Source organism: Hippocampus bargibanti, linkage group LG04 (genome assembly GCF_051943395.1).
Source record: "Hippocampus bargibanti isolate YZ-2025 linkage group LG04, ASM5194339v1, whole genome shotgun sequence".
In the NCBI taxonomy this organism is placed as follows: Eukaryota; Metazoa; Chordata; class Actinopteri; order Syngnathiformes; family Syngnathidae; genus Hippocampus; species Hippocampus bargibanti.
This window is the reverse complement of record NC_142737.1, coordinates 8,146,028-8,168,291: the sequence shown is the minus strand read 5'-3', so window position 1 is coordinate 8,168,291 and position 22,264 is coordinate 8,146,028. Positions and strand designations below refer to the sequence as shown.

Here is a 22,264-nt window from a genome sequence, read left to right as displayed (position 1 = left end):
GCAAGTGCAAAAATCTCCCGATTTATGATTTCTGAAACTTAACATGTATGCAATTGGACACCTCAAGATGGCCAAGCAAACATTTTGACTCCAGTAGTCTCTCCAATATTGATATATCCCTCAAAATAACCTGGTTGGCTTTATGACTGCAGGTTCTTTCGTCAATAAAACGATGAATTCCTTGATATGCAGGTGGGCTATTTTACACACACGTACATGCACACAGACACACAACACACACACACACACACACACACACACACACACACACACACACACACACACACACACACACACACACACACACACACACACACACACACACACACACACACACACACACTGGGGCCTCATTACTGTTCACACACAGACAGTTGTGGTGTTTTTGTGTCAATGTTTAATGAGCGGGGGCTGTGAGTCGGGGGATCTCGCTGCTGTCAGGAGGAGCTCCTGCAAGTCTGCTGGAGCCGCCGCCGCTATACCACCTGTTCCCAGCCGCTCCCTCAAGACCCCGTTACACACACACACAGACAGACAGACACACACACAGACAGACACACAAACACCTGACAAAATGCAGAAATGTAGTCATTCTACAGCTCGGCTGACATGACAAAGCAAAAGGGGGGTACTACCAGCAAGGGATAACATTTCCACACGACAGCGTTGCGGCAGGAGCAGAAATGGCTCCGTAGTACACCGTCACCCCAATTTGATTCCTCGGTGTTTCCGTCTGCTCACGTCCCGAAATCACACGACGTGATAAACAAACTAGCCGGTTGTAGCATATACTGGACCATAGTGCTGCACAACGTTACAGCAGTGTCGCATAACAATGGTCGCTTGAGTGATTACACACACCTGTTACGGCAGTTGAATCAAGACCGTTCAGCTCATCCTTCTTATGAAACATTTGTGTACAGTTGTAAATTTTATTTTTTTTCCTGACATTTTTCTTTTGTACATAGGAGTTATGTTTTTTTTTTTACTTTTTGCCCCCCCCACACACACCTCCTTTCAAATTAGCTGCTGTAGATTGCAAATGTCCCCATTTTGGGACTATTAAAGGCTTTCTGATGATTTCCAATTACTCGTCATTTTTCAGACACAACAATAGCAATATTTGCTCAGTTCGATTTTTTTGACATTTTAACCTGGAAAATCATTCACCATCATTAGTCATAATTTTATCATCATAATTACAATTATTTTAAAATGGGAATAAACCACAACTATGAACCATTGGCAAGCCACTGCAAAATTTCCGAGTGACTTGAATTGTAGCAAAACACGGAAGTACTACCCGCCGTCAAACGAAACCAAGACGAAGACAAGTTCAGCAGAAGACGTCAACATTTCAAAAATTAACTTTTATTTAAACAAACAAAAACAAAGAAAAAGAAAAAAAATCAATTATTGACTCATTAACAAGATTATAAAACAGTGATTTAGTTACATAAATAAATTGATATCGGCATATCAAATTTGAATTTCATAAGCATGTATACATGGGTCGTCGTAATAAATAAAAAAGGGGGAGAGCTTTCTACATAAAAGAAAAAAACAGCTAGGAAGAGTCAAGAGGAAATTGTTGCGAGACATCGGACAACAACGTTTTTTAAAACTTTTTTTTTTTAACTCAACCACCAAACACACGTGAGGAGCTGCTTTATCGTCAAAAGCAGGACGAAAAGTTAATAATACAGCCATCCACGTTTTTTCTTCCTTTTTTTTTGTTATTTTTATTTTTCTTACTAATTAAGGACACTAAAGCTGGACCAAGGTGGCTCGCCTCTCACCCCTTTGAACGCGTTTGGTTGTTAGACAGAATTCCTGTTTGGTTACGTTAAAGCGTTAAGACAAGGCAAGAAGAAAGGCTGCGTTTTTTTCCTTTTTGTCAAGACACACTTAAAAACGAAGGACACAAAAAATGACGGAGAATAAAAGGACAGACGTTGGTTGACGGGTGTGCGTGATATGAGACACAGTGTCGATTTTACTGCATGAGAAATGAATTTAAAGTGGATTAAAGCAACAAAAAATGTGTTACTGGCCCCCAGTGAGTACTTTTGACCTCCCTTCCTGGTCTGTATGCTTTAGTCAGCAGGAATGAAGTCTTGTCCTCCTGATATGTTTCCATCACATCATCAAAATAAAAATAAATCAAATATAAAGGAGACAGGAGAGAAAGAGAGAGCAAACTACAGCGGCTTCAAGTATTTCACATTACATAGAATACTCTGTATAAATTAGTTAACATATACTTTCAGCTCCTCCATATTCAGACATATACTATGGCATATATACAGAGTACAATAAATGCTCGCTCATGTTGTTGTTTTTTTTCCCCCCATTTTCCTGTAGTCAGTCGTTGGTTTTTGTTCCGCCATCTTTTTTTTTTTCATGTGGAGGAAAAGAAGAAATCCCTGAGAACGTTCCGGTGGACAATTCATGGAGCTTGCACACTTTTTTTTGTCTCTCAACAGTACAAAGTCTCATTGCTATGGCATATACACACACAAAGGGAAATGAATGACACTGGCCTATTAAAGAAATGGGGTAGGTTGTCAAAAAAAAAAAGAAAAAGAAGGAAAATGGCGGAAATGAGATGGAGAAGTGAGTGACGCGTCTGCTTGTAGCCAATTGGAGGGCAGGAATAAGAGTGATTGACGAACACTGTCTGTTATATTATGTGCCACAAATCTCCGGCGTGACAGCACGTTACCGCTTGGGAGAAGGTTCCACACTGCAGCAATGAGGGAGTCGCTCCCCCTTCGGCGCAGCTCTCCTCATTGGGCAGAACAATAAGACATTGAGACAAGTGCAATAGGAACATCCTTATGCTTACATTTCATGAACAGTTCTTAAAAATGTTTTTTTTTTTTTTCATGTGGAACAGATTGAAAAGGTGAACAGTGGTTTGATTTCTTATTTGTGTTCATGATTTTATAAAACTTGCATAAATTGACGTTGGCTTATCAAGAATTGTTTAAAAAAAAGCAGTGGAGATACATGCTTATCATTTGACAGCTAAGTGGTTGTATCAATAAAACAGTGGCGGACCGTCATGGCCTGCAAGGCCTTCTCTGCTGGCCTACAAATATCTGAATCATGGACTGATGTTAATTACATTTTGTCCGAATCATGGACTGATGTTAATTATATTTTGTCCAAGAATTCTTATTAAATAATTCAAAATTGTCTTTCGGCTTCCCATCATTAGTTAGTTGCGCTGCTTCCAGACGTGTGTTTTCGCATTTAAGAATGTAACCAATCATATTTCAACCAATCATATTTCAGCCATCATTTGTTACCAGGGTCAGAAATCTACCTGGAAGCCTTCAAAATCAGTTCTGCAGGCCTTGTTGCATCAAATGTATTCATCAAACTGTTGCTCTAACCAATCAGATTTTCACAAACTATGATTGGCTACTTACTAGCGAAAACCACTGATTACAACCTGCTAGTGACAAGAGCATATTGGCCAGAGCTAGCACACTGTATATATAGGTAGCTAGCTGCGTAAGCAAATATATTGTGTTGATTTAAAAGCAGTTTTGTCAATCTACAATAATAATACATTTCATTTAAAAGCGCCTTTCGAAACACTCAAGGTCACTTTTCATATATTTTTTTGTGGGTGAGCAGCGGCAACCACACGCGCCAGCGTTCACTCAACCCAGAAGTAACTTAAATAGATATAAAGCTAGCTCGCTAATAGATAGCCAATAGATAGCTAACAATGGCTGAAGGAGGAGAAGAAATTGATTTGGTTGGATATTTACTGTTAAAGCCATTATCAAGACGCAGTTTTCAAGAAAAAATGGACATCATTAAGAAAGATAGGTCAGTTACTGTATTTCCTGGCTAACGGTACCCTCTAGTGGTCTTGTAGTAAATCACTCAACCCTTTTTTTTCCCAGTCTTGATTGATTCAGACATAGCACTACTGAAGGTCTAGCAATGAAATCCACGGGCCGCCACTGCATTAAACAAATGTGCTGATTCTTTTGGAACAGGTAGATGATTATTGTACGGTTCTGAGTCATGTTTCCATCTTATCAACGAAATGTTTTCTACAAGACAATCAAAGTCAAGATTCTTTGCGCCAGGCATACTTACAGCATATTGACAACACGTATGCTGCTCACATTCAAGAGAGGGCATTTTGTATTCATTGTTTGTTTTTTTTCATGCATTTTTCCAGGCATTTTGTCCTCAAAAGGTTCACGGGGCGTGCTGGAGCCTGTCCCAGCTGTTTTTGAGCAGTAGGCAGAGGACACCCTGAACTGTTGGCCATCCAATCGCAGGGCACACATCGACTAACGACCATTCGTGCTCACACTCACACGGAGGGACAATTTAGAGTGTTTCATTAACCTGCCAAGCATGTTTTTGGAATGCAAGAGGAAACCAGAGTACCCGGTGAAACCCACCCCAAGGCATGGGGAAAGCATGCAAAGTCCACAACAGAGCCCGCGGGTAACATGTTTTGTCCAAAAAAGACAAAATACAGACTAATGAGAGGAACCGAGCATATTGTTCTGAACAGGTGAATTGTTGTTTTCTTTTTTTTGTGACAGAAAATGGCAATATAGATGCCCTCAACATCCAATCGGATTACAGTATTCCTTGATGCGTTTCACACTCATTCGGTTAATGGGACGATTTCCATATAACATTGTTCAAGGTTATCGCCTCCAATGAAAAGCACATATGGGGATACCTTGGCTCACGAACGCAATTGGTTGGTTCCCACACAGAATGTGTAAGGTGAAAAGTGTGTATCCCAAAAAATAATTTCCCATAGGAAACCATTAAAATAAGAATAATCCGTTCCCAGGTCCCCATAAAACATAATTTTCTATTTTCTAAGCCTTAAAACTACCCAAAATATCCATTATTTTATGTATAATAAATGTGCTGTGGTATTATAATTAAAGAAATAAATTGTACTGGATATTAAACTTGTTTAATTTACCTTTGTGATGGTCGTTGATGGCTTGATGGAATGGAGTGGCCGGTTTCATCAGAATTAAACACTTGATCCTCTGTAGGTGCTTTCTCTGTGATAGATAATTGGGTCTAGTTCCTGATCAATTGTGTTCTGTTTAGCTGGGTTGATAGCTTTTTGCATCTAGTGTACAGATGGCTTGTGCGGGTTGTTTTTGGAGCCTGATTGATGGGATATTTTAACCTTGCAGTCTACCCTCTGCCTTTGAATTATCAAAGTTGAAACTCTCTCACTGTCGTCTGCCTGTCTCTTTAATTTTTAAACCACCTCCCCTCACTGCTGCGTTCTTGACCAATCATGTGGCTTTAACCGAAGACTGGGGCGGGGAACAGAGGACAAAAAAAAGTCGGGAGCCATTTTCTTTTTGGAGAACGGCTTCACTCTCTCTATATTTGTAAACCCCACCTCCCCTCACTGCTGCGTTCATGACCAATCACGTGGCTTTAACCGAAGACTGGGGGCGGGGATTAGAGGACAAAAACAGTCGGCTGCCATTTTGTTGTTCGAAGAACGGGCTCGTTCGCGAACGACACATCACTCTTTGAGGCAGCTCCATGTATGAAAAAGGTTCGTATGCCAAGGTAAAATTTTCATGAATTTAACGTTCATAAACCTAAAAGTTCATAAGCCAAGGGGTTCATAAAACTGAGGTCTTACTGTATTTCCAAAATTGTTTTCCAATTTTCATCATGAAGCACTATATAAATCAATATGTATTGTATTGGATCTGAAAAATTCAAATGACTCCCAAGATGACCCAAAACAGCTGAGTAAAATAAATGCATTCGACGTGATCCATTCAAACAAAGCTTCGATAGCGCTCTCCTATCAAGATTATGCAAGTGTTAAAATCAAATCTGGGTTGGATTATAGTCAAATGTGAACATTACACAGGTGTGTGCTAAACTAAGCGCATGGTCATGCGTATTGGCGCTGAGAGAAAACTAATGACTGCACAATTGCTGCAAAAATGCAGATGGCGGCTTTTTTGTGTTTTTTTTTCTATTGTGCAGTGCTGCCTGGTGCCCCTTTTTGGAGGGAAGCCGGAGAGGGACAAAGGGGAGGTGCTCTCTGTGTGATTTTTAAAGCCTTAGTATGTCTTCCGAGGATTCCGAGGATTGGGGCCAAAACAGAAAAATACGATGAGGAAGTTTGTTAAAATATCATCTTTCAAGTGATTAATTTTAGTATGTGAAATGGTTAATGATTTAAATGCCTATTATTTGTAAGTAATTAGCTAATCAATAACCAGTGAGGTAAATTAGCCATATTGAATGTGTATTTAAAACGGTCAATATTTCTGCTGTTACATTTAATTGTATTTTTTTTTACAAAAAAAAACTCATTTAACTCATTCAATGCCATTCCCAAATTTATTCAGCAATTGAAAATATAACGAGGAGCGCCATTGCCAAATTTGTTCTGTTTTTTTTCTTGCGTGGGGGTTCCGATAAAGCACTTTTTAGACCTCTGGCAATGTTTTTTCCTGCCCACAAGTGGTCAGAATTTGCCTTCTGTCCACGTTAGCGCTTTGTTACAGCTTCAGCTGTTGTTAAAGCTCTATACAAATCAATGTATTGTATTGTATTTTGTACACCCGCCCCCATTTCACGCTCAAATAAGTCCAGACCCATATAACTTAGGAATTAACACGGTGCACTATTCCCGAATTTGTTCGGGTTTGTTTTTTCTTGCGGGAGGTGCCGATGAAGCGCTGGTCAGACCTCTGGCAATATTTTTCCCTTCCACAAGGGGGCAGCAATATGTATGTATTTTATTGACATTTGTACAGTCACCCCCATTTCAAGCTCAGATAACCCCAGACCTATATAACTTAGGAATTAACTCGTTTTTTTTTTTTCTGATCAAAGAAGAGGGTCCAAGGTTTCTTACGCTGCATTGGATATTTATGTAGACCTAAGACTCAATATTCTGTGGGTCCTGGAATTTGTGTGAAAATGACTAAAACCCTGGCACCGGAGTGGACACTTTTTTGCACATCTGGCAGTGAATGAGTTAAAAAAAAGAGGTATGGGGGCAACTGATACTACAGGACCTTGCTCGGCCAAATCCATATTGATCTTTTGGACTCATGTAAAAACTATATCATGAAAAAGTTCATTAATTAATCTGATTCTAGACTTTTTGAACTCAACTCCTGAACTACATTATATTTTTTTGTGGTTATTATTCTCATGTACTTCGATGCACTTGCAGATCGCAACAGAGAGAGATAAAAAGCTTCAAGATAAAAACGTTCTCCTTTCATACGCACGCAGACACAAAAACATTCACAAGGTGACGAATTTCCTCTCGTGAAAAAAAAAAAAAAACACTTCTGTACACGTAGTAGTAATAATATTATTATCAATAATAATAATAATAGCAATAATGTTTGTAACGAGAACAACAGCAAGAACGATAATACCGCGTGTGGCTCTGTGGAGTTTTTTTTTCCTTTTTCCGCTTCAACGCTTCATTTCGACGTCCTCTCTGGTTTTTTTTTTCTTCCCCGGAAGTTCCCCCCCCCCCTCAAAAAAAAAGGCAGACTCAAGTTGGTAGAAAAGTAGCGAGCGTAGCTTAGCCGAAGCGCTCCCTCACCAGCATCATGAGTTTCTTTTTGCCCTTGTAGATCTGTTTCAGGTTGTCTATGAACTGCGTGAACTGGATGTGTCCGTCGTGCGCCATCATGAAGGTCTCGCGCGCTTTCCCCAGAAACTCGATGAACTCGCTGTAATGGCGCGGGCTGATGTGCGTGAGGCGCGAGTGCGTGGTGTTAATGTAGGCCCCGATGGTGGCGTCCAACAGCTGCCTGAGCGGCGCCTTATCCAGCGACATGAGCTTACCCGAGTTCCGCCGGCTGTGCAGCGCCGACACCATGCCCGGCGTGGTCAGCGTGCAGCGGCGCAAGATGTCCGACAGCACGGTGGCGCACTTGACGCTCTTCACCACCAGGGGGATGACGGCGGCCAGCTCGTTCTTGCCAAGCGAGTGGCTGAGCGCGCAGGCCCACAGCACGTCGTTGATGGCCGGATGCGTGTCCTGGTTGTAGCTGAGGTTGAGGTGCGCCATGGCCAGCGTGGCCAGCTTGTAGGCCCGCATGGGGTAGCCGCGGTGCTCCATGTAGCGCGCGATGGTGAACAGCTGCGTGTAGCTCATCCCCGTGTTGGCGGCCTCCAGGACGATCTGGTAGGCCGTCTCGAAGGCAATGTGGTCCTTTTCGCAAAGCGTCAGAGCCGACAGGGCGCAGTTCTGGGGGTCCTTCATGGCGCACTGCAGGGCCAGGGTGCGCGCCGACGACGCCAGGTTCTCCTGTTGGTGGCAGTCCAGGTGCAGGCGCACGATGGTGCTGTTGGACATGACCGTGGTGGCCACGATGCTGGTGGCCTCGGTGGGGGTGAACAGGGTGAACCAGCTCTGCATGATGCTGTCCAGTGCGTACACGCCTGACGCGGGCACACCACACATGCACACGCACACACAAAGAGGTCAACTTTGGGCACAAAAACAAGCATTTTTTTGCCTTTTATTAAAGTGGCTCCCAACCAGTGCTCCAAGAAATTACCCAATTGCACCTAACTCACTCACTGCCATTCCCGTATTTATTTGGGAATTGAAATTATGACGTAGAGAGCCATTCCCGAATTAGTTTTTTTCTTTCTTGCTTGGATGCCGATAAAGCACTGGCCAGACCTCTGACAATGTTTTTTTTTCCCTTCTACTCGGGGGTAGCATTTCCTTTTTTCCGTGTTAGCGCTGTGTTACAGCTTCAACTGTTATATATACCAATATGCATGTTTCCATTGCATTTTGTACAGCCGCCCCCATTTCAAGCTCATATAACTCCAGATCCATATAACGTATGATTTTTTTTCCCATGTTAGTGCTTTGTTACAGCTACAGCTGTGATTAAAGCACTATATAAACTAATATGTATGTGTTGCATTGTATTTTGGACATCCACCCTCATTTCAAGCTTATATAACTCCAGCACTATATAACTTTGGAATTAACTTAGTTTGCTGATGAAAGAAGAGAATCTAAGGTTTCTTACACTGCATGCAATGCTTATGTAGTCCTAAAACTCAATATTCTGTAGGTTCTGGAATTTGAGTGAAAATGACAAAAACCCTGGCACTGGAATGGACACATTTTTGCACATCATCTAGCAGTGAATGAGGTAATAGATAGCGAAATTATTCACAATTTAAAATGCATTTTTTTCTTGAATTTTCTTGATACTGATGACATGTTGTGACAGGCAGAAACAAAAATTGAATCAGCATTTTGTTTTATATTTCAAATATGCGAGCGCAACAAATGAAATATAACCAAATTATTCTATGTTGGAATATCTCTTGTTCTTTATATAATTTTAAATGTATTATTATTATTATTATTATTATTATTATATATTGAAGAGGTACAGTCAAACCTTGGTTTTCGAACGTCTCGAGTCTTGATCAATTCGGTTTTCAACCAAAAATGTATTTTTTTATGCCTCGGTTTACAACCGAAAATCGGTTCTCGACCAAACTGAGCGCACCTGAATGCACCACTCGACTCCCCTCCACTTCCTTATACGTGACTTCTTTGTGGCGCGTCTCAAAGTGACCCACACATTATTGTGAATAATTCCATTCTGAGCAGGCGTGTTTGTTATTATTATTTTTTTTAATCACGCTAAAAACAAAAAGCATACATTGATTGCTGCTGTGGATTGCAAATTTCCCCATTGCGGGACTATTAAAGGCTTTAGATTCTGATTCTGATTGATTACATTGATTATCATGGGAAATGTTTCGGTTTTTGACCAAATTGGTTTGCAAACAGCATTTTGGAACGGATTATAGTTGAAAACCGAGGTTTGACTGTATGCATCAGAAGGACATATTTACATATTTATGGTCACTTACCAACTTCAGTGGCACACGTGACTAACCAGCGCACCATTTCCCGCCGCCTCCAGTTCAACGTGGACAGTGTTATTCTCATCACCTGATCAGAACAAAAAACAAGAATGCGTAAACAGTCGCCAAATAAGGTAACGCGACCGAAATAGCAACTTCAGACTGAAAATTAGATTTGGTTCTTTGGTGTTGTAATGAAGCAAACAGAATCGAATAGTGTTGCTCGGCCACAGTTACCTGCAGTCCAAGCTCCAGGGCAACTTTTAGCAACGTGATGTCAGGCAGGCTGTCCATCAGAGTGGCGATCTTGAACGCATCCTGCGCCAGTTTGAAGATGTGAGACGACGAGTGGATGTTTTTCTGGATGGACTCCAGCACCGTCTCCAGCCTGCGACTGTCGCCTGAGACAACAAAAGAACCCAAATAAACAACTAAATACCTTATAGATAAGCTTTGGTCAGATGTCTAGCAATGTTTTTCCCTTCCACGACAGAGCAGCATTTGCCTTTTGTACAGCCGTCCCCTTTTCAAGCTCAGATAACTCCAGACCCATATAACTTAGGAATTAACATTTTTTTTTCGGATGAAACAAGAGTCTAATGTTTCTTATACTGCATTGAATGTTTATGTAGTCCTAAAACTGAATATTCGGTGGTTCCTGCAATTTGAGTGAAAATGACCAAAACCCTGGCACTGGAGTGGACACATTTTTGCACATCGTCGAGCAGTGAATGAGTTAATCAATGATTTTATCACCAATAAATCACTAATCAGAATGAACTTGATATTTTAAACCAAAAATGATCATATGCCTGTATTTTCAGGCTCTTGTACCATCTTCAATAAAAAAATGATTTTCAAAATAAGACAGAAACACGTTTTACTTTGGAAAACAGCAAGAAAATGTTGCCCATTTTCTGACATGCTCTGGATCAGACCAGTCACCAAATCATTCAAAAAATCCAGTATCACTGATTAATAAAAAAAAATTATATACCTTATTTTCCGGTGTATAATGCGCAACGGAGTATAAGGCACACCCCAAATGAATTGGTGTATTTTCAAACTTTTTCCAGCTATAATATAATAATAATAATACATTTGATTTCGAAGCGCATTTCAAAACTCTCAAGGTCACTTTACAGTCACAGGATCAGTTTTTCTGTGGGTGAGCAGCGGCAGCCACATGAGCCAGCGTTCACTCAACCCGCAAGTAACTCACATAGATAAAAAACTAGCGCGCACCTTCAAGGAATGAAAAGAGTATTCCAAATATAATATATGAATATATACAAAGGTTTTCCAAATATAAGGCACAGCACATTATAAGGTATTACACTAGAGGCTGTGGCTGCTGACATTACTTGTGAGACCTGTTGTGGCTCAATATGACTTCACATATGCGGTGCACCTGCGTATAAGGCACAGAGTCATCTTTTGAAGAAAATCAAGGCTTTTGGGTGCACCTTATACACCGGGAAATACGTTAAATCCGAAATTACAGAAATAACTCTCCATTTGCTAAGCACTTTTCTTCACAGAATACTTTCTTCCTCAATTATTTCACCGCTGAGCTAAAGCTAGTCCAGCAATCGATTTTCTCCCTCTTACTTTTGTCCCATGTAAATGTTTAGGCGCGTACTGTAATGCGCACCTTTGGCCGCGGTGAGCATGGTGGAGGCCAGTTCACACTGCTGAGACTCGATGTGGCTGAGGGTGAACCAACGCGGATAGCGGTTGGGCACCACCGACACGATGTGGTGAGGCCGGGACAGGTCGCCGGATGATGCCGTTGACTCCAACACGGGCAACCTGAGTGGGGAGAGGCAGATGGGGGGGAAGCACATAATGAGATCATCACAAAGTATCAAGTGTATTTTCATTTGGTGTCTATGCTCTTTTGTTACTAGCATTAGTGGTTGTGTGTTGAGGGATCCACTGAATGTATCTTTTCAAAAACGCTCGCACAGTAAATTCACAAAAAATAGAGGAAGAAAATGGACTTCAGTTCATCAAGTTGCAGTAGATGAACTGCCTTTGGAAGGGGAGCTGAGAGAAACAGGAACAAGAATTCAAGACACCCAAAATCCATTCCCAAAAAAGCTGAATGTTGTGATGAAATAATGGCCGCCGCTGCTCACCCGCAGAAAAAAAAATGTTCTTATCCCATGACTGTAAAGTTTCCTTGAGAGTTTTGAAAAGTGCTTAGAAATAAAATGTATTATTATTATTAGTAGTAGTAGTACGATTATTATTATTATTATTATTATTATTATTATTATTAACTGTCAGTAACTGGCTCAAATAGTCAATGGTTGTCATGACAACAAAAATAGAATTTATTTGGGCTTGTTGTTTTTTAAATGTGTTTAATATTTCTATGTAAACTTTCATACTTATGTTTTTCTTAAAATCATCTTCAATACTGTATTTAGAATACTGTATTTTGTCATGGATCACTTCCGGTTCCGTGTCATGTGTTTCGATGTGCGAGAGAAGAAAGAGGAGACAGGAACAGGAATTCAGGACTGAGGGAGAGTCATCAGGAACAGGTACTCGGAAAGGACACAGTTTGAGCTAGCATGAACAGTGACAGAGTCAAAAGGATCAGAAAGTCACTGGGAAGCAGAGTCAGCAGGAACAGGAATTCAGAAGGACACAGTTTGAGCTAGCAGGAACAGCGACAGACTCAAAAGGATCAGAAAGTCAAAGAGAAACAGAGTCAGCCAGAACAGAAACCCAGAAGGACACCGCTTGAGTTAGCAGGAAGAGCGACAGACGCAAAAGGATCAGAAAGTCACAGGGAAACAGTCATCAGAAACAGGAACGCAGAAGGACACAGTTTGAGTTAGCAGGAAAAGCAACATACTCAAAAGGATCAGAAAGTCACAGCGAAACAGAGTCAGCCAGAACAGAAACCCAGAAGGACACAGTTTGAGCTAGCAGGAACAGTGACAGAATCAAAAGGATCAGAACATCACATGGAAACAGAGTGATCAGAAACAGGAACTCAAAAGGACAGTTTGAGGAAGCAGGAACAGCGACAGACTCAAACAGGATCAGAAAGTCAGGGAAACAGAGTCATCAGGAACAGGAACTCAGAAGGACACAGTTTGAGCTAGCAGGAACAGTGACAGACTCAAAAGGATCAGAACATCACAGGGAAACAGAGTGATCAGAAACAGGAACTCAAAAGGACAGTTTGAGGAAGCAGGAACAGCGACAGACTCAAACAGGATCAGAAAGTCAGGGAAACAGAGTCATCAGGAACAGGAACTCAGAAGGACACAGTTTGAGCTAGCAGGAACAGTGACAGACTCAAAAGGATCAGAACATCACAGGGAAACAGAGTGATCAGAAACAGGAACTCAAAAGGACACAGTTTGAGGTAGCAGGAATAGCGACAGACTCAAAAAGGATCAGAACGTCACAGGGATACAGAGTCAGTCGGAACAGGAACTCAGAAGGACAATTTTAGCTAGCAGGAACAGCGACAGACTCAAAAAGGATCAGAAAGTCACAGGGAAACAGAGTTAGCAGGAACAAAATAGACATAATAGTGCAGCTTTTACAAAGTACAAGACACGTTTATATTACATTTGGAGTACTCTGTATTAAATATGAAGCATATACTACCACTACTACTACTACATGCAAGCTGGCCACGAGGAAACCCGTAAAGGGACTCGAAAATAAAAGCGTGATTTGATCACAGTTAGCCTGCGCCTGCAATTCCCCGTCAACTTGAGCGAGCGAACGAGCGTCCATGACACCTTTCTCCAATTTAATTCCTCCCAATTAGCTCAGAGCCGAGCAACACCTGCTAGCGGACCGAGGAGCATCACCCAACCAGACATCCTCATCATCGTCACAGCAACACGGGTATTCCGTGGCGCCTCATCTCCTATTCCGCTTCACGCTTGCACCACGGCTCACTTTTCAAAAGGTCTCTCTCGTCCGCTTCACAAGGCAGCAACCTGGCCTCCTCTCCACCAATCACAAAGCTAATTGAGTCCGTGGGGAAATTAAGCGATTCACCTTCCAGCCGCACAGGGGCTGGACACACATCAAACAAATACCGCCACACACACACACATACACACACGCACACACACACAAACCTGCCCTTTTGGAACACATCAAAGCAGCTTGGTAAGAAGCAAGGCAATGCTAAATGCCAACTTTCAATTCCAGCGCGTGTGACGATGTCCGGTATGAAGGCACGTTGCAAACCACACCCACCACAACTCAGTTCTGCATTCAAGTTGGAAGGCGATAACAACCCTGTTGCTAGTATAGAATACTGGGAGGGAAATAACATTCCAGGAAGTCTAAGAAGCAGTTACTATTGGTTCTAATAAAAGGAGGGAGTGAACACCACATCGCCTCTATTAGCAGTCACTTTGCCATAATAATACGCCTGCACAGTGGCGGCCCGTTGATTTTATTGCTGGGCCTTCAGGAGTGCTGCGTCTGAATCAATCCAGACTGAAAAAAAGTGTGGTGTGATTTACTACAAGTCCACTAGAGGGTACCATTAGCCAGGAAATAACTGGACCATTAAGACCGACCTATTTTAATAATGTCCATTTTTTTCTTGAAAAGTCCATCTTGAAAACGGCTTGAACAGTAAATCTCCAACCAAATCCATTTCTTCTCCCCCTACAGCCATTGTGAGTTGAAAAAACTGCTATTAAATCAACACAATATATGTATTTCCCTATGCTGTTCGTGTGCTAGCTCTGGCCAGTATGCGCTTGTCACTAGCGGCTTGTGATCAGAGCAGTTTTCGCGAACTATGATTGGCTAGTGACTTGCCAATCATAGTTTACAAGTAGAGTTCTGACCCTGGTAACAAAAAGTGGCTGGAATGTGATTGTTTAAATGGTTAAATATGAAAACACACGTCTGGAAGCAGCGCAACAGAGGAACAGTAATGAAAGGAAGCTGAAAGACAATTTGGAGTCATTCAATAAGAATTTATGAACAAAATATAATTAACATCAGTCATTGATTCAGATATTTTTAGGCCAGTAGAGAAGGCTTTGCAGGCCTTGACAGTCCACCACTGCGTTCAGTCTGACTCCATTTCTCAAGGTTTATACTGACTCCCAATAAGCTGTAAAATAGATTTTAGAATTATGCTGCATTTTTTTTTAATCTCTGAACTTCTTCTGCGTGTTAACTGTTGTGTTTGGAAATACTTTCAGGTGTTGCATCTCTGCTCATGTGAAGAAGTTGCTTGTGCATATAATGAAATGTGCTATATAAATAAACTTGTCTTGTTTGAGAGTACATTGACGAGTGACGCAACAGTGTGAACATTTACACGAGCTAGAAACATTTTATTTATTTATTATTATTATTATTTGTTCTCAATGGTCAAACAAGACCCCATCTCACGTCTCCCATAAACAGTCGCTTAAAGGTCAACCGACGCCTCTGGACAAGTTGTGTCCATAATTTGTAAAATCACTTCAAATGACTTCTACTGAGCACATTTCATAAAGATTCCACCGCATATAGCTATATAGCAGACAAATCAGCCCATTTCTAACGGAGCTTGTGCGCCATCTTGTGCATTTTCTGGGACGCTACATTGGAGTCCAGACGGCTCAAATTGATACAGAAGGACTTCTTTAATCAATTGCAAACATTTATGCTTTCCTCTTAACTATTTGAATCATATTCATAACTGGATGAGTAACAAGAAAGCATCTTCTCCGAATCAGAAGCCATTGTTTTGATTCTAGCGCAAGGCAAGACTTGGCGTGACGTCACGAACAAGGGGGCGGGACCTTATTAAACTCGGCATCTCTGAGGTCATTTTGAGACACTTTAACTCATTTTTATTGTTTTTTTTGCATTTGACTAAAAATATCAGTCTGCGTGTTTTGGGTATTTTAGATGCTATAATACATTTTTCAGATGTCAGTTAGGAAACAAAAAAATGGTGTCGGTTCTCCTTTAAAGCCTCCGCCACACTTGGGGCCTTTCTAGAAGATTCCTGGGGTGCGGCAAAGCAAAGAAAAAAGGGCCCCGGGTTAAAAAAAAAACTGAGGGCCTCATCAACATTCCATGTTTTGTTTGATTTGCACCAGAAAGAGCCAGAAGGGCCTCTACTGGATGAGTGCTCAAGAGGGTGACTGGGACCGTTGAAAATTAACCTCCTCAACGTGTTGGGGGTAGAAATCCATACTGGCCTTTTGTTGTTGCGTATCTTAGCCAAGGAATGTTGTGCAGGCGTTCACTCAAGCACAAGTACATCCACCGGTATGCGGGATGCAAAATGGCGGCATAGAAAACATCTCTCGGAAACGTCTATCCATTTTCTCATGCGCTTGTTCGCATCAGAGTCAATTGTGAGCCGAGCCCGTCCCGGCGGACCATAGGCAGAAGGCAGGTTCACACCCTACCTCGAGCTAGCGGCCAATCGCTGGGCTGAAATAAAACAAGTATTCGCACTCACATTCACACCTATGGTGGTGTGAAAAACGGTTTGTCTCCTTCATGATTTCTTTGCACGTTTCATCAAACAAATTTAAACAGACAGGTGATCGCAAATAGAAGCGACCTTAAAAAAATTGCATGTGTACAGTACAGAAAAAAGAAAAGAAAAAAATGTTAAATAAGAAATCATTAGATAGCTAACTAAATAACCAATTAACTAACCAACTAACTAATTAATTAACTAACCAGATAAACACATTAATGAACAAATAAAAAAAAATACATAAAATAAACTACATAAAATACAATAAAATTAAATACAATAAAATAAAACACGCTACTGAATTTTCCGGTGTATAATGCGCATCGTAGCATAAGGTGCACTACCAATGAATGGTGCATCTTGCAACCATTTCCATATATAAGGCACACCTTCTATAAATGAAAAAGGTTTTCCAAATATAATATAGAAAAGTTTTCCAAATATAAGGCACACTGGAGTATAAGGCGCAACCCAATGAATGGTGCATTTTCAAACTTTTTCCATATATAAGGCGCACCGGACTATAAGGCGCACCTTCTATAAATGAAAAAAAAAATCCAAATATAATATATAAATATATTAAAGTTTTCCAAATATAAGACACACCACATTATAAGGCGCACCCCCAGTAAATGGTGTATTTTCAAGCCTTTACTATATATTGGGCGCACCCCGACTATAAAGTGCACCTTCAATGATTGAAAAGTTTTCCAACTATAATATATATATATATTAGATATATATTTATATTATATATATATATATGTATATATATATATATATATATATATATATATATATTTTTTTTTTTTTTTTTCAAAATATAAGGCACACCACAGTATAAGGTGCTATAGTAGGGGCTGAGGTTACGGACTACTTCTTCTACAGGGGGACAGTTATTGCGAGACCTGTTGTGACATCACATAAGGCGCACCTGCGTAGGGTCATCTTTTGAAGCAAATCAAGGTTTTTGGATGCACCTTATACACGGGAAAATACGGTAACTTTCAAAAAGAACAAACATGGAGATAAACACTGTGTCACGGTCCTTCCCTCATCTCGACTGTAAACAACCTTGAAGCCCTCGTCACTCCTCGAGTGCACATCCATCAGCTAAACCGCATATCCGCTTGACAAGAGCCACGTCCATACGTCCATACATCTGGATGCAGATGCTGGATCGCAGAGCGGTTTTGAACATTTTACTTTTAAAAGAGGAAAGCATCATGGGGCGTCAGGCCCAATTTAAAGCCAATGTCATTGCTTTCACATTGTCGCAACGTGAGCATAAACAGTGCTGCGTCGGCAGAGATTATGCGGTGGATCAAAGGTTGTGGATTATAGCGAGGATCTCGCTTCATTAGCATGGCAAGTCTCGTATCGCCTATGGAAATCTCGGATGATAATACCAGCCGCTTCGGATTCAACGACTGGGCTTCGTTGAGGTGGAGATAAGGAAAAAATGTGCAAGAGCCAACAAGATTCAGCTCCTTTTTCATCTTCACCCGCTACAAAATTTTTCAATTTCAAGTCTGCGGCACATTCACGAATCAACCAGCGAGCTCCGCCTTGCTTTTTGGTCTGCCCGCGCTGTGGTTGCGGGGGGCTACTTGTACAGTTTAAGATGAGAGTAGCTTTAAAAATGATAATGATGAAAAAGCACAACATAACGGCAGCAGCACAAATGGAATATTCACTTTAATATATTTCCATAGAAAAAATAATAAGTACATGTGGGTTTTATTTTAGAAGGAGGCGAATTGTGTGGCGAAAATGATTAAGGGTATTACAGACGTCAAATGTTGGTACAGTGATACCTTGGCTTACGAACTTAATTGGTTCTCAGATAGAGTGTGTAAGGCGAAAGGTGTGTATCCTAAAAATTAATTTCCCATTGGAAACCATTAATATGAGAATAACCCGTTCCTAGGTGCCCATAAAACATAATTTTCTTTCTAATTTTCTAAGCCTTAAAACTACACAAAATTTAACTTTTTTTTGTATCATAAATGTGCTATGGTATTATAAATAAAGAAATAAACTGTACTTTATAATAAAGTCATTTTATTTACCTTTGTGATGGTCATTGATGGCCACTGTATATATTTTCTCTGGTTGGGAATCCCTGACTAAAAGCTTTTAAAAAGGTATCTTATGTTATTCAATACTGGCTCGATAACAATTCACTTTTCTGTTGTTATTTTTTCATGTGGTGCACCAACATACCTGTCAACCTTGGCTGATAGCTACACTTATAAATGATTACAATTCCCATATAAACGTTGTAGTACGCCGTGTATTATTTGAACACAAGCGGAAATGCAGACCGCTTACCGAGCATGCACACGTTATGTTTTATCAATAATCCAACCGTGAGCGGAAAAAAAAATATTATATATATATACACAGTAAAGTGTCGTTATATCGATATTAAAGGGAGTCCGAAAAAATATCGATATAACCGGGACTATCGATATATCCGACCCTGTTTGCATGTAATTTTCTCCGTGCGTGCATAGAAATAGTATCGATATAACCAGGACTATCGATATATCCGATATCGATATAACGAGACTTTACTGTGTGTGTATATATATATATATATATATATATATATATATATATTATTTGAACATGAAAAAAAAAACTGACAAAAAAAACGGGGGAAATGACAAGCATGCACCAACCATACTTGGGATGTGAAACAGTAATATTTATTTATATTGTAATTTTTACAACAAATGTTTTTATCATCACTCACTAGCTATTTGCTAACTATTAGCTATCTGGCTGGCTAGCTAGCAATCTATCTGGCTAGCTATTCACTAGCTGGCTGGCTATCTAGCTGACAGGCTATCTAGCTAGGTATTTGTTGGCTAACGATTGGCCAGCTAGCTAGCTTTCTATTTCTTTGAGTTACTTCCGGGTTGAGTGAACGCTGGCGCATGCGGCTGCCGCTGCTCACTCGCAGAAACACTTATCCCGTGACTGTAAAGTGACCTTGAGTTTTGAAACGCGCTTAAAAATGAAATGTATTGTTATTAAATGTTTTTTTTTTATGTGGAAAGGTCTAAATTCCTACAAAACTGACTTCCCATTACTCACGTGATTCGAAGGCAACAGTGAACCAGCCCCGTGAAACGCAAATAGCATGGAATGTGAAAATCTCTTTTTCTTTTTCTCTCGTTCTCCCTCACTTTTTCCCTCTTTGTATGTATCAATGATAACGTTATAATGGGGCCATTAAAATAACCCTGGCTCCTTTACCTCCTCCCCTATATTTAACTGTCCACCGTCCCCGTGGGAGCGGTGAGCTATATGCTCTCGTATTACACTACGCTACATTACACACATTCATTATGTGCTGAGTAGACACCGTCGGGCTCCCAGGAGCACCCATAAGTGGCCCGTATTATACTAAATCGGCCTGTTTCGCACCACAGCGGGGCGTACGGAGGCGTAACAAGTGGGGGAGGCTGACTCCAGGAAAAGTTTTTTTTGTTTGTTTTTTTTTTTTTTTTTTTTTTTTTTTGGGGGGGGGGGGGGGGGGGGCTCGGTGGTGAGAACAGCGCTTGACTAACTTTGAATTCATTCAATCGTGGTGCGTTCGTTGTCCCAGTAAAAAGTGAGAAAATCCCAATTCATTCAAGAAAGCCATTTTTCCCCCATAATACTCAATTTCTGCTGTCCGATTTGGATACAAACCCGTGTGTGTGTGTGTGTGTGTGTGTGTGTGTGTTTGCGTGCCCCCCCTCGTCCTAATTACAGCCGCACTAATTACACTCTCATTAATGTAATTAATATTCACTGATCCAGGTCCCGCGAGTCACAACATCAAAACATAGCGGCAGCAGTCTGATTATCACACATTGTCCAAACACACGCACACACGCGTACACACGAAAACGCACACATACACACACACACTGCGGTCTGGTGAAGACAAGATGTCAAACAGCGCATGACTGTTCTATCACTATTTCGAATGAATTATTCAGTTCAAATGGTAAACACGGTAGCTTCAAGATTGATTAAACAAAACTTTGGAAAGAGGTGCTCTGCCGCAAAGCTTTGTTTGGCTTATTTTCAACATTTTAAGGGTGGAAGTACTTTGAAATAATCCTCTAAACACTACTCGTCTAGACATTGTACCTAGAATAATATTACGTTTGCCGTCAGAGTAATCAAGCTCATTTGTTCATTCAACAAACCAAATGTTGATCTCCCTGAACGGCTGCAAGTGCAATATTACCTCTTCACAAAGTTATAGCATCACATTTTCTGATCGCGAGCATCAGAAAGAATCAATCATGCAATAGATGAAACTAAAGTACACACGCTCCCCAACCGACAAACGAGAAACGTTCCGAACGGTCGTTCATAAGGTGAATTTGTTCATAAGTTGCTTCAGTGCTATATTTTGTATGGAATGTATGTTTAAGGGTTGTGTAAGTAACGTGTATTGGTTTGTACTGAAAAAAAATAAAATATATGTTCTATAAAGATATGTACATGTACAACTGGAGAGAATACTACATTATTAAAGAGAGAGAGAGCTTTCACAGCGAAATTGTGTCAGTATTAGCGGCGGAAAGAAGCACTACTCTGAAAAAGGCGCGCAATACAAAATCTAACTTAAGCATCTCTGTCCGAACATTTTTCGACATACAGTGATATCTCAGTTTACAAACCTAATTGGTTCCAAGAAAGTGTGTGTAAGGTGAAAAGTTCGTCTGCCAGCCCATTGAAAATGGGCTGATTTGTCTGCTGGGAATTTGTGTCAACTAGTATCAAATAGTAGTCTTGGTGCAACACACAACGATTCACCATCGCGTTATTTGTGTGTTTTCCTTCTAATTTCGCCATCAACACGGATCGACACGAAGTTTCCAGACCAAACAAAGTACCCAAAATGCATCGTGTGTCGTTTTCTCGGTCAGGGTTGTTACTGATGTTACATCACGTCAGGAATCGTCATCGACTCGAAAACAAGACGATGAATATTCTGCATGAGTCTTAAAACGTCAAATATAGCTATATGCCGTGGAATCTTTGTAAAATACGCTCAGTAGAAGTGATTTTACAAATTATGGACACAACTTGTCGGAAGGCGTTGGTTGTCTTTTAAGAAACGACACAGGCGACGTGCATGCAAAAAAAAAACAACAAAGTGTGTGTGTTGCATCACCTACCGCATGGCTCTCAGTGCAATTTTGTACGCCAGTTCAGCGTCATGAGGTAGGAGGGAGGTGAAGAGATAACGGGCAAAGGTGTGCATGGGGACGCTCTCTCGATGGACGATCTCCCCGAGGCCGGAATACGGACCAGCTGAATGGAAGCAATGGAAAGTAGAATGCTTATTTAGATACTGTATGCAGATGCATTTGTTTTCAAAATATTCTGGATTGTCGCCTTTCATAGTCGTATATATTTTTGATGATGAGGGATGTTGTGTGTGTGTGGGAATATTTAAATGTGAGTTTCAGTGTCAGTGCAAAGCGCCAATACGTTTGTGGAACTGTCGCGGCTTGGAATTGCAGCGGATTTAAGTGGGACAGGAGATGTGAGACAATCTATTTTCGTCAATGGAAGCTACAGCTTCATGTTTGCTTTCAAAATTTAGCTTGTAGCAGCCCTGCATAAAATCCACCATGACGTGCCTGATCCACTGGTGAAAATGACACTTTGATCCTCTCCTTTCATCTAGGGCTGCTTCATGCAACAAAAAAGAGGGTGTAGAAAGTGCTAAAGATTGAAGACTGTCTGTGTTGTGTCACTTTATTTGTCATTTTGTTTTGATTTTGACTTCAAGATGGCGCCGCGAGAGTGGCTGCCTTTACAGCAGCT

The 22,264-nt window shown here is 40.8% G+C and overlaps 1 protein-coding gene across 1 annotated transcript in view; it reads right to left on the bottom strand.

Annotated features, from left to right (window-relative positions):
* Positions 1-1,355: 1,355 nt before the first annotated feature.
* Positions 1,356-22,264, bottom strand: part of zswim6 (zinc finger, SWIM-type containing 6) — an 87,039-nt gene continuing 66,130 nt past the window's right edge. Inside the window, exons 10-14 of the mRNA XM_088993821.1 lie at positions 21,610-21,745; positions 11,579-11,736; positions 10,162-10,325; positions 9,931-10,012; positions 1,356-8,460 (exon numbers count right to left, since the gene is read on the bottom strand). Coding sequence (XP_088849947.1) covers positions 7,595-8,460; positions 9,931-10,012; positions 10,162-10,325; positions 11,579-11,736; positions 21,610-21,745 — 1,406 coding nt within the window. The 3' untranslated portion in view covers positions 1,356-7,594. The remainder of the gene's footprint in view (positions 8,461-9,930; positions 10,013-10,161; positions 10,326-11,578; positions 11,737-21,609; positions 21,746-22,264) is intronic.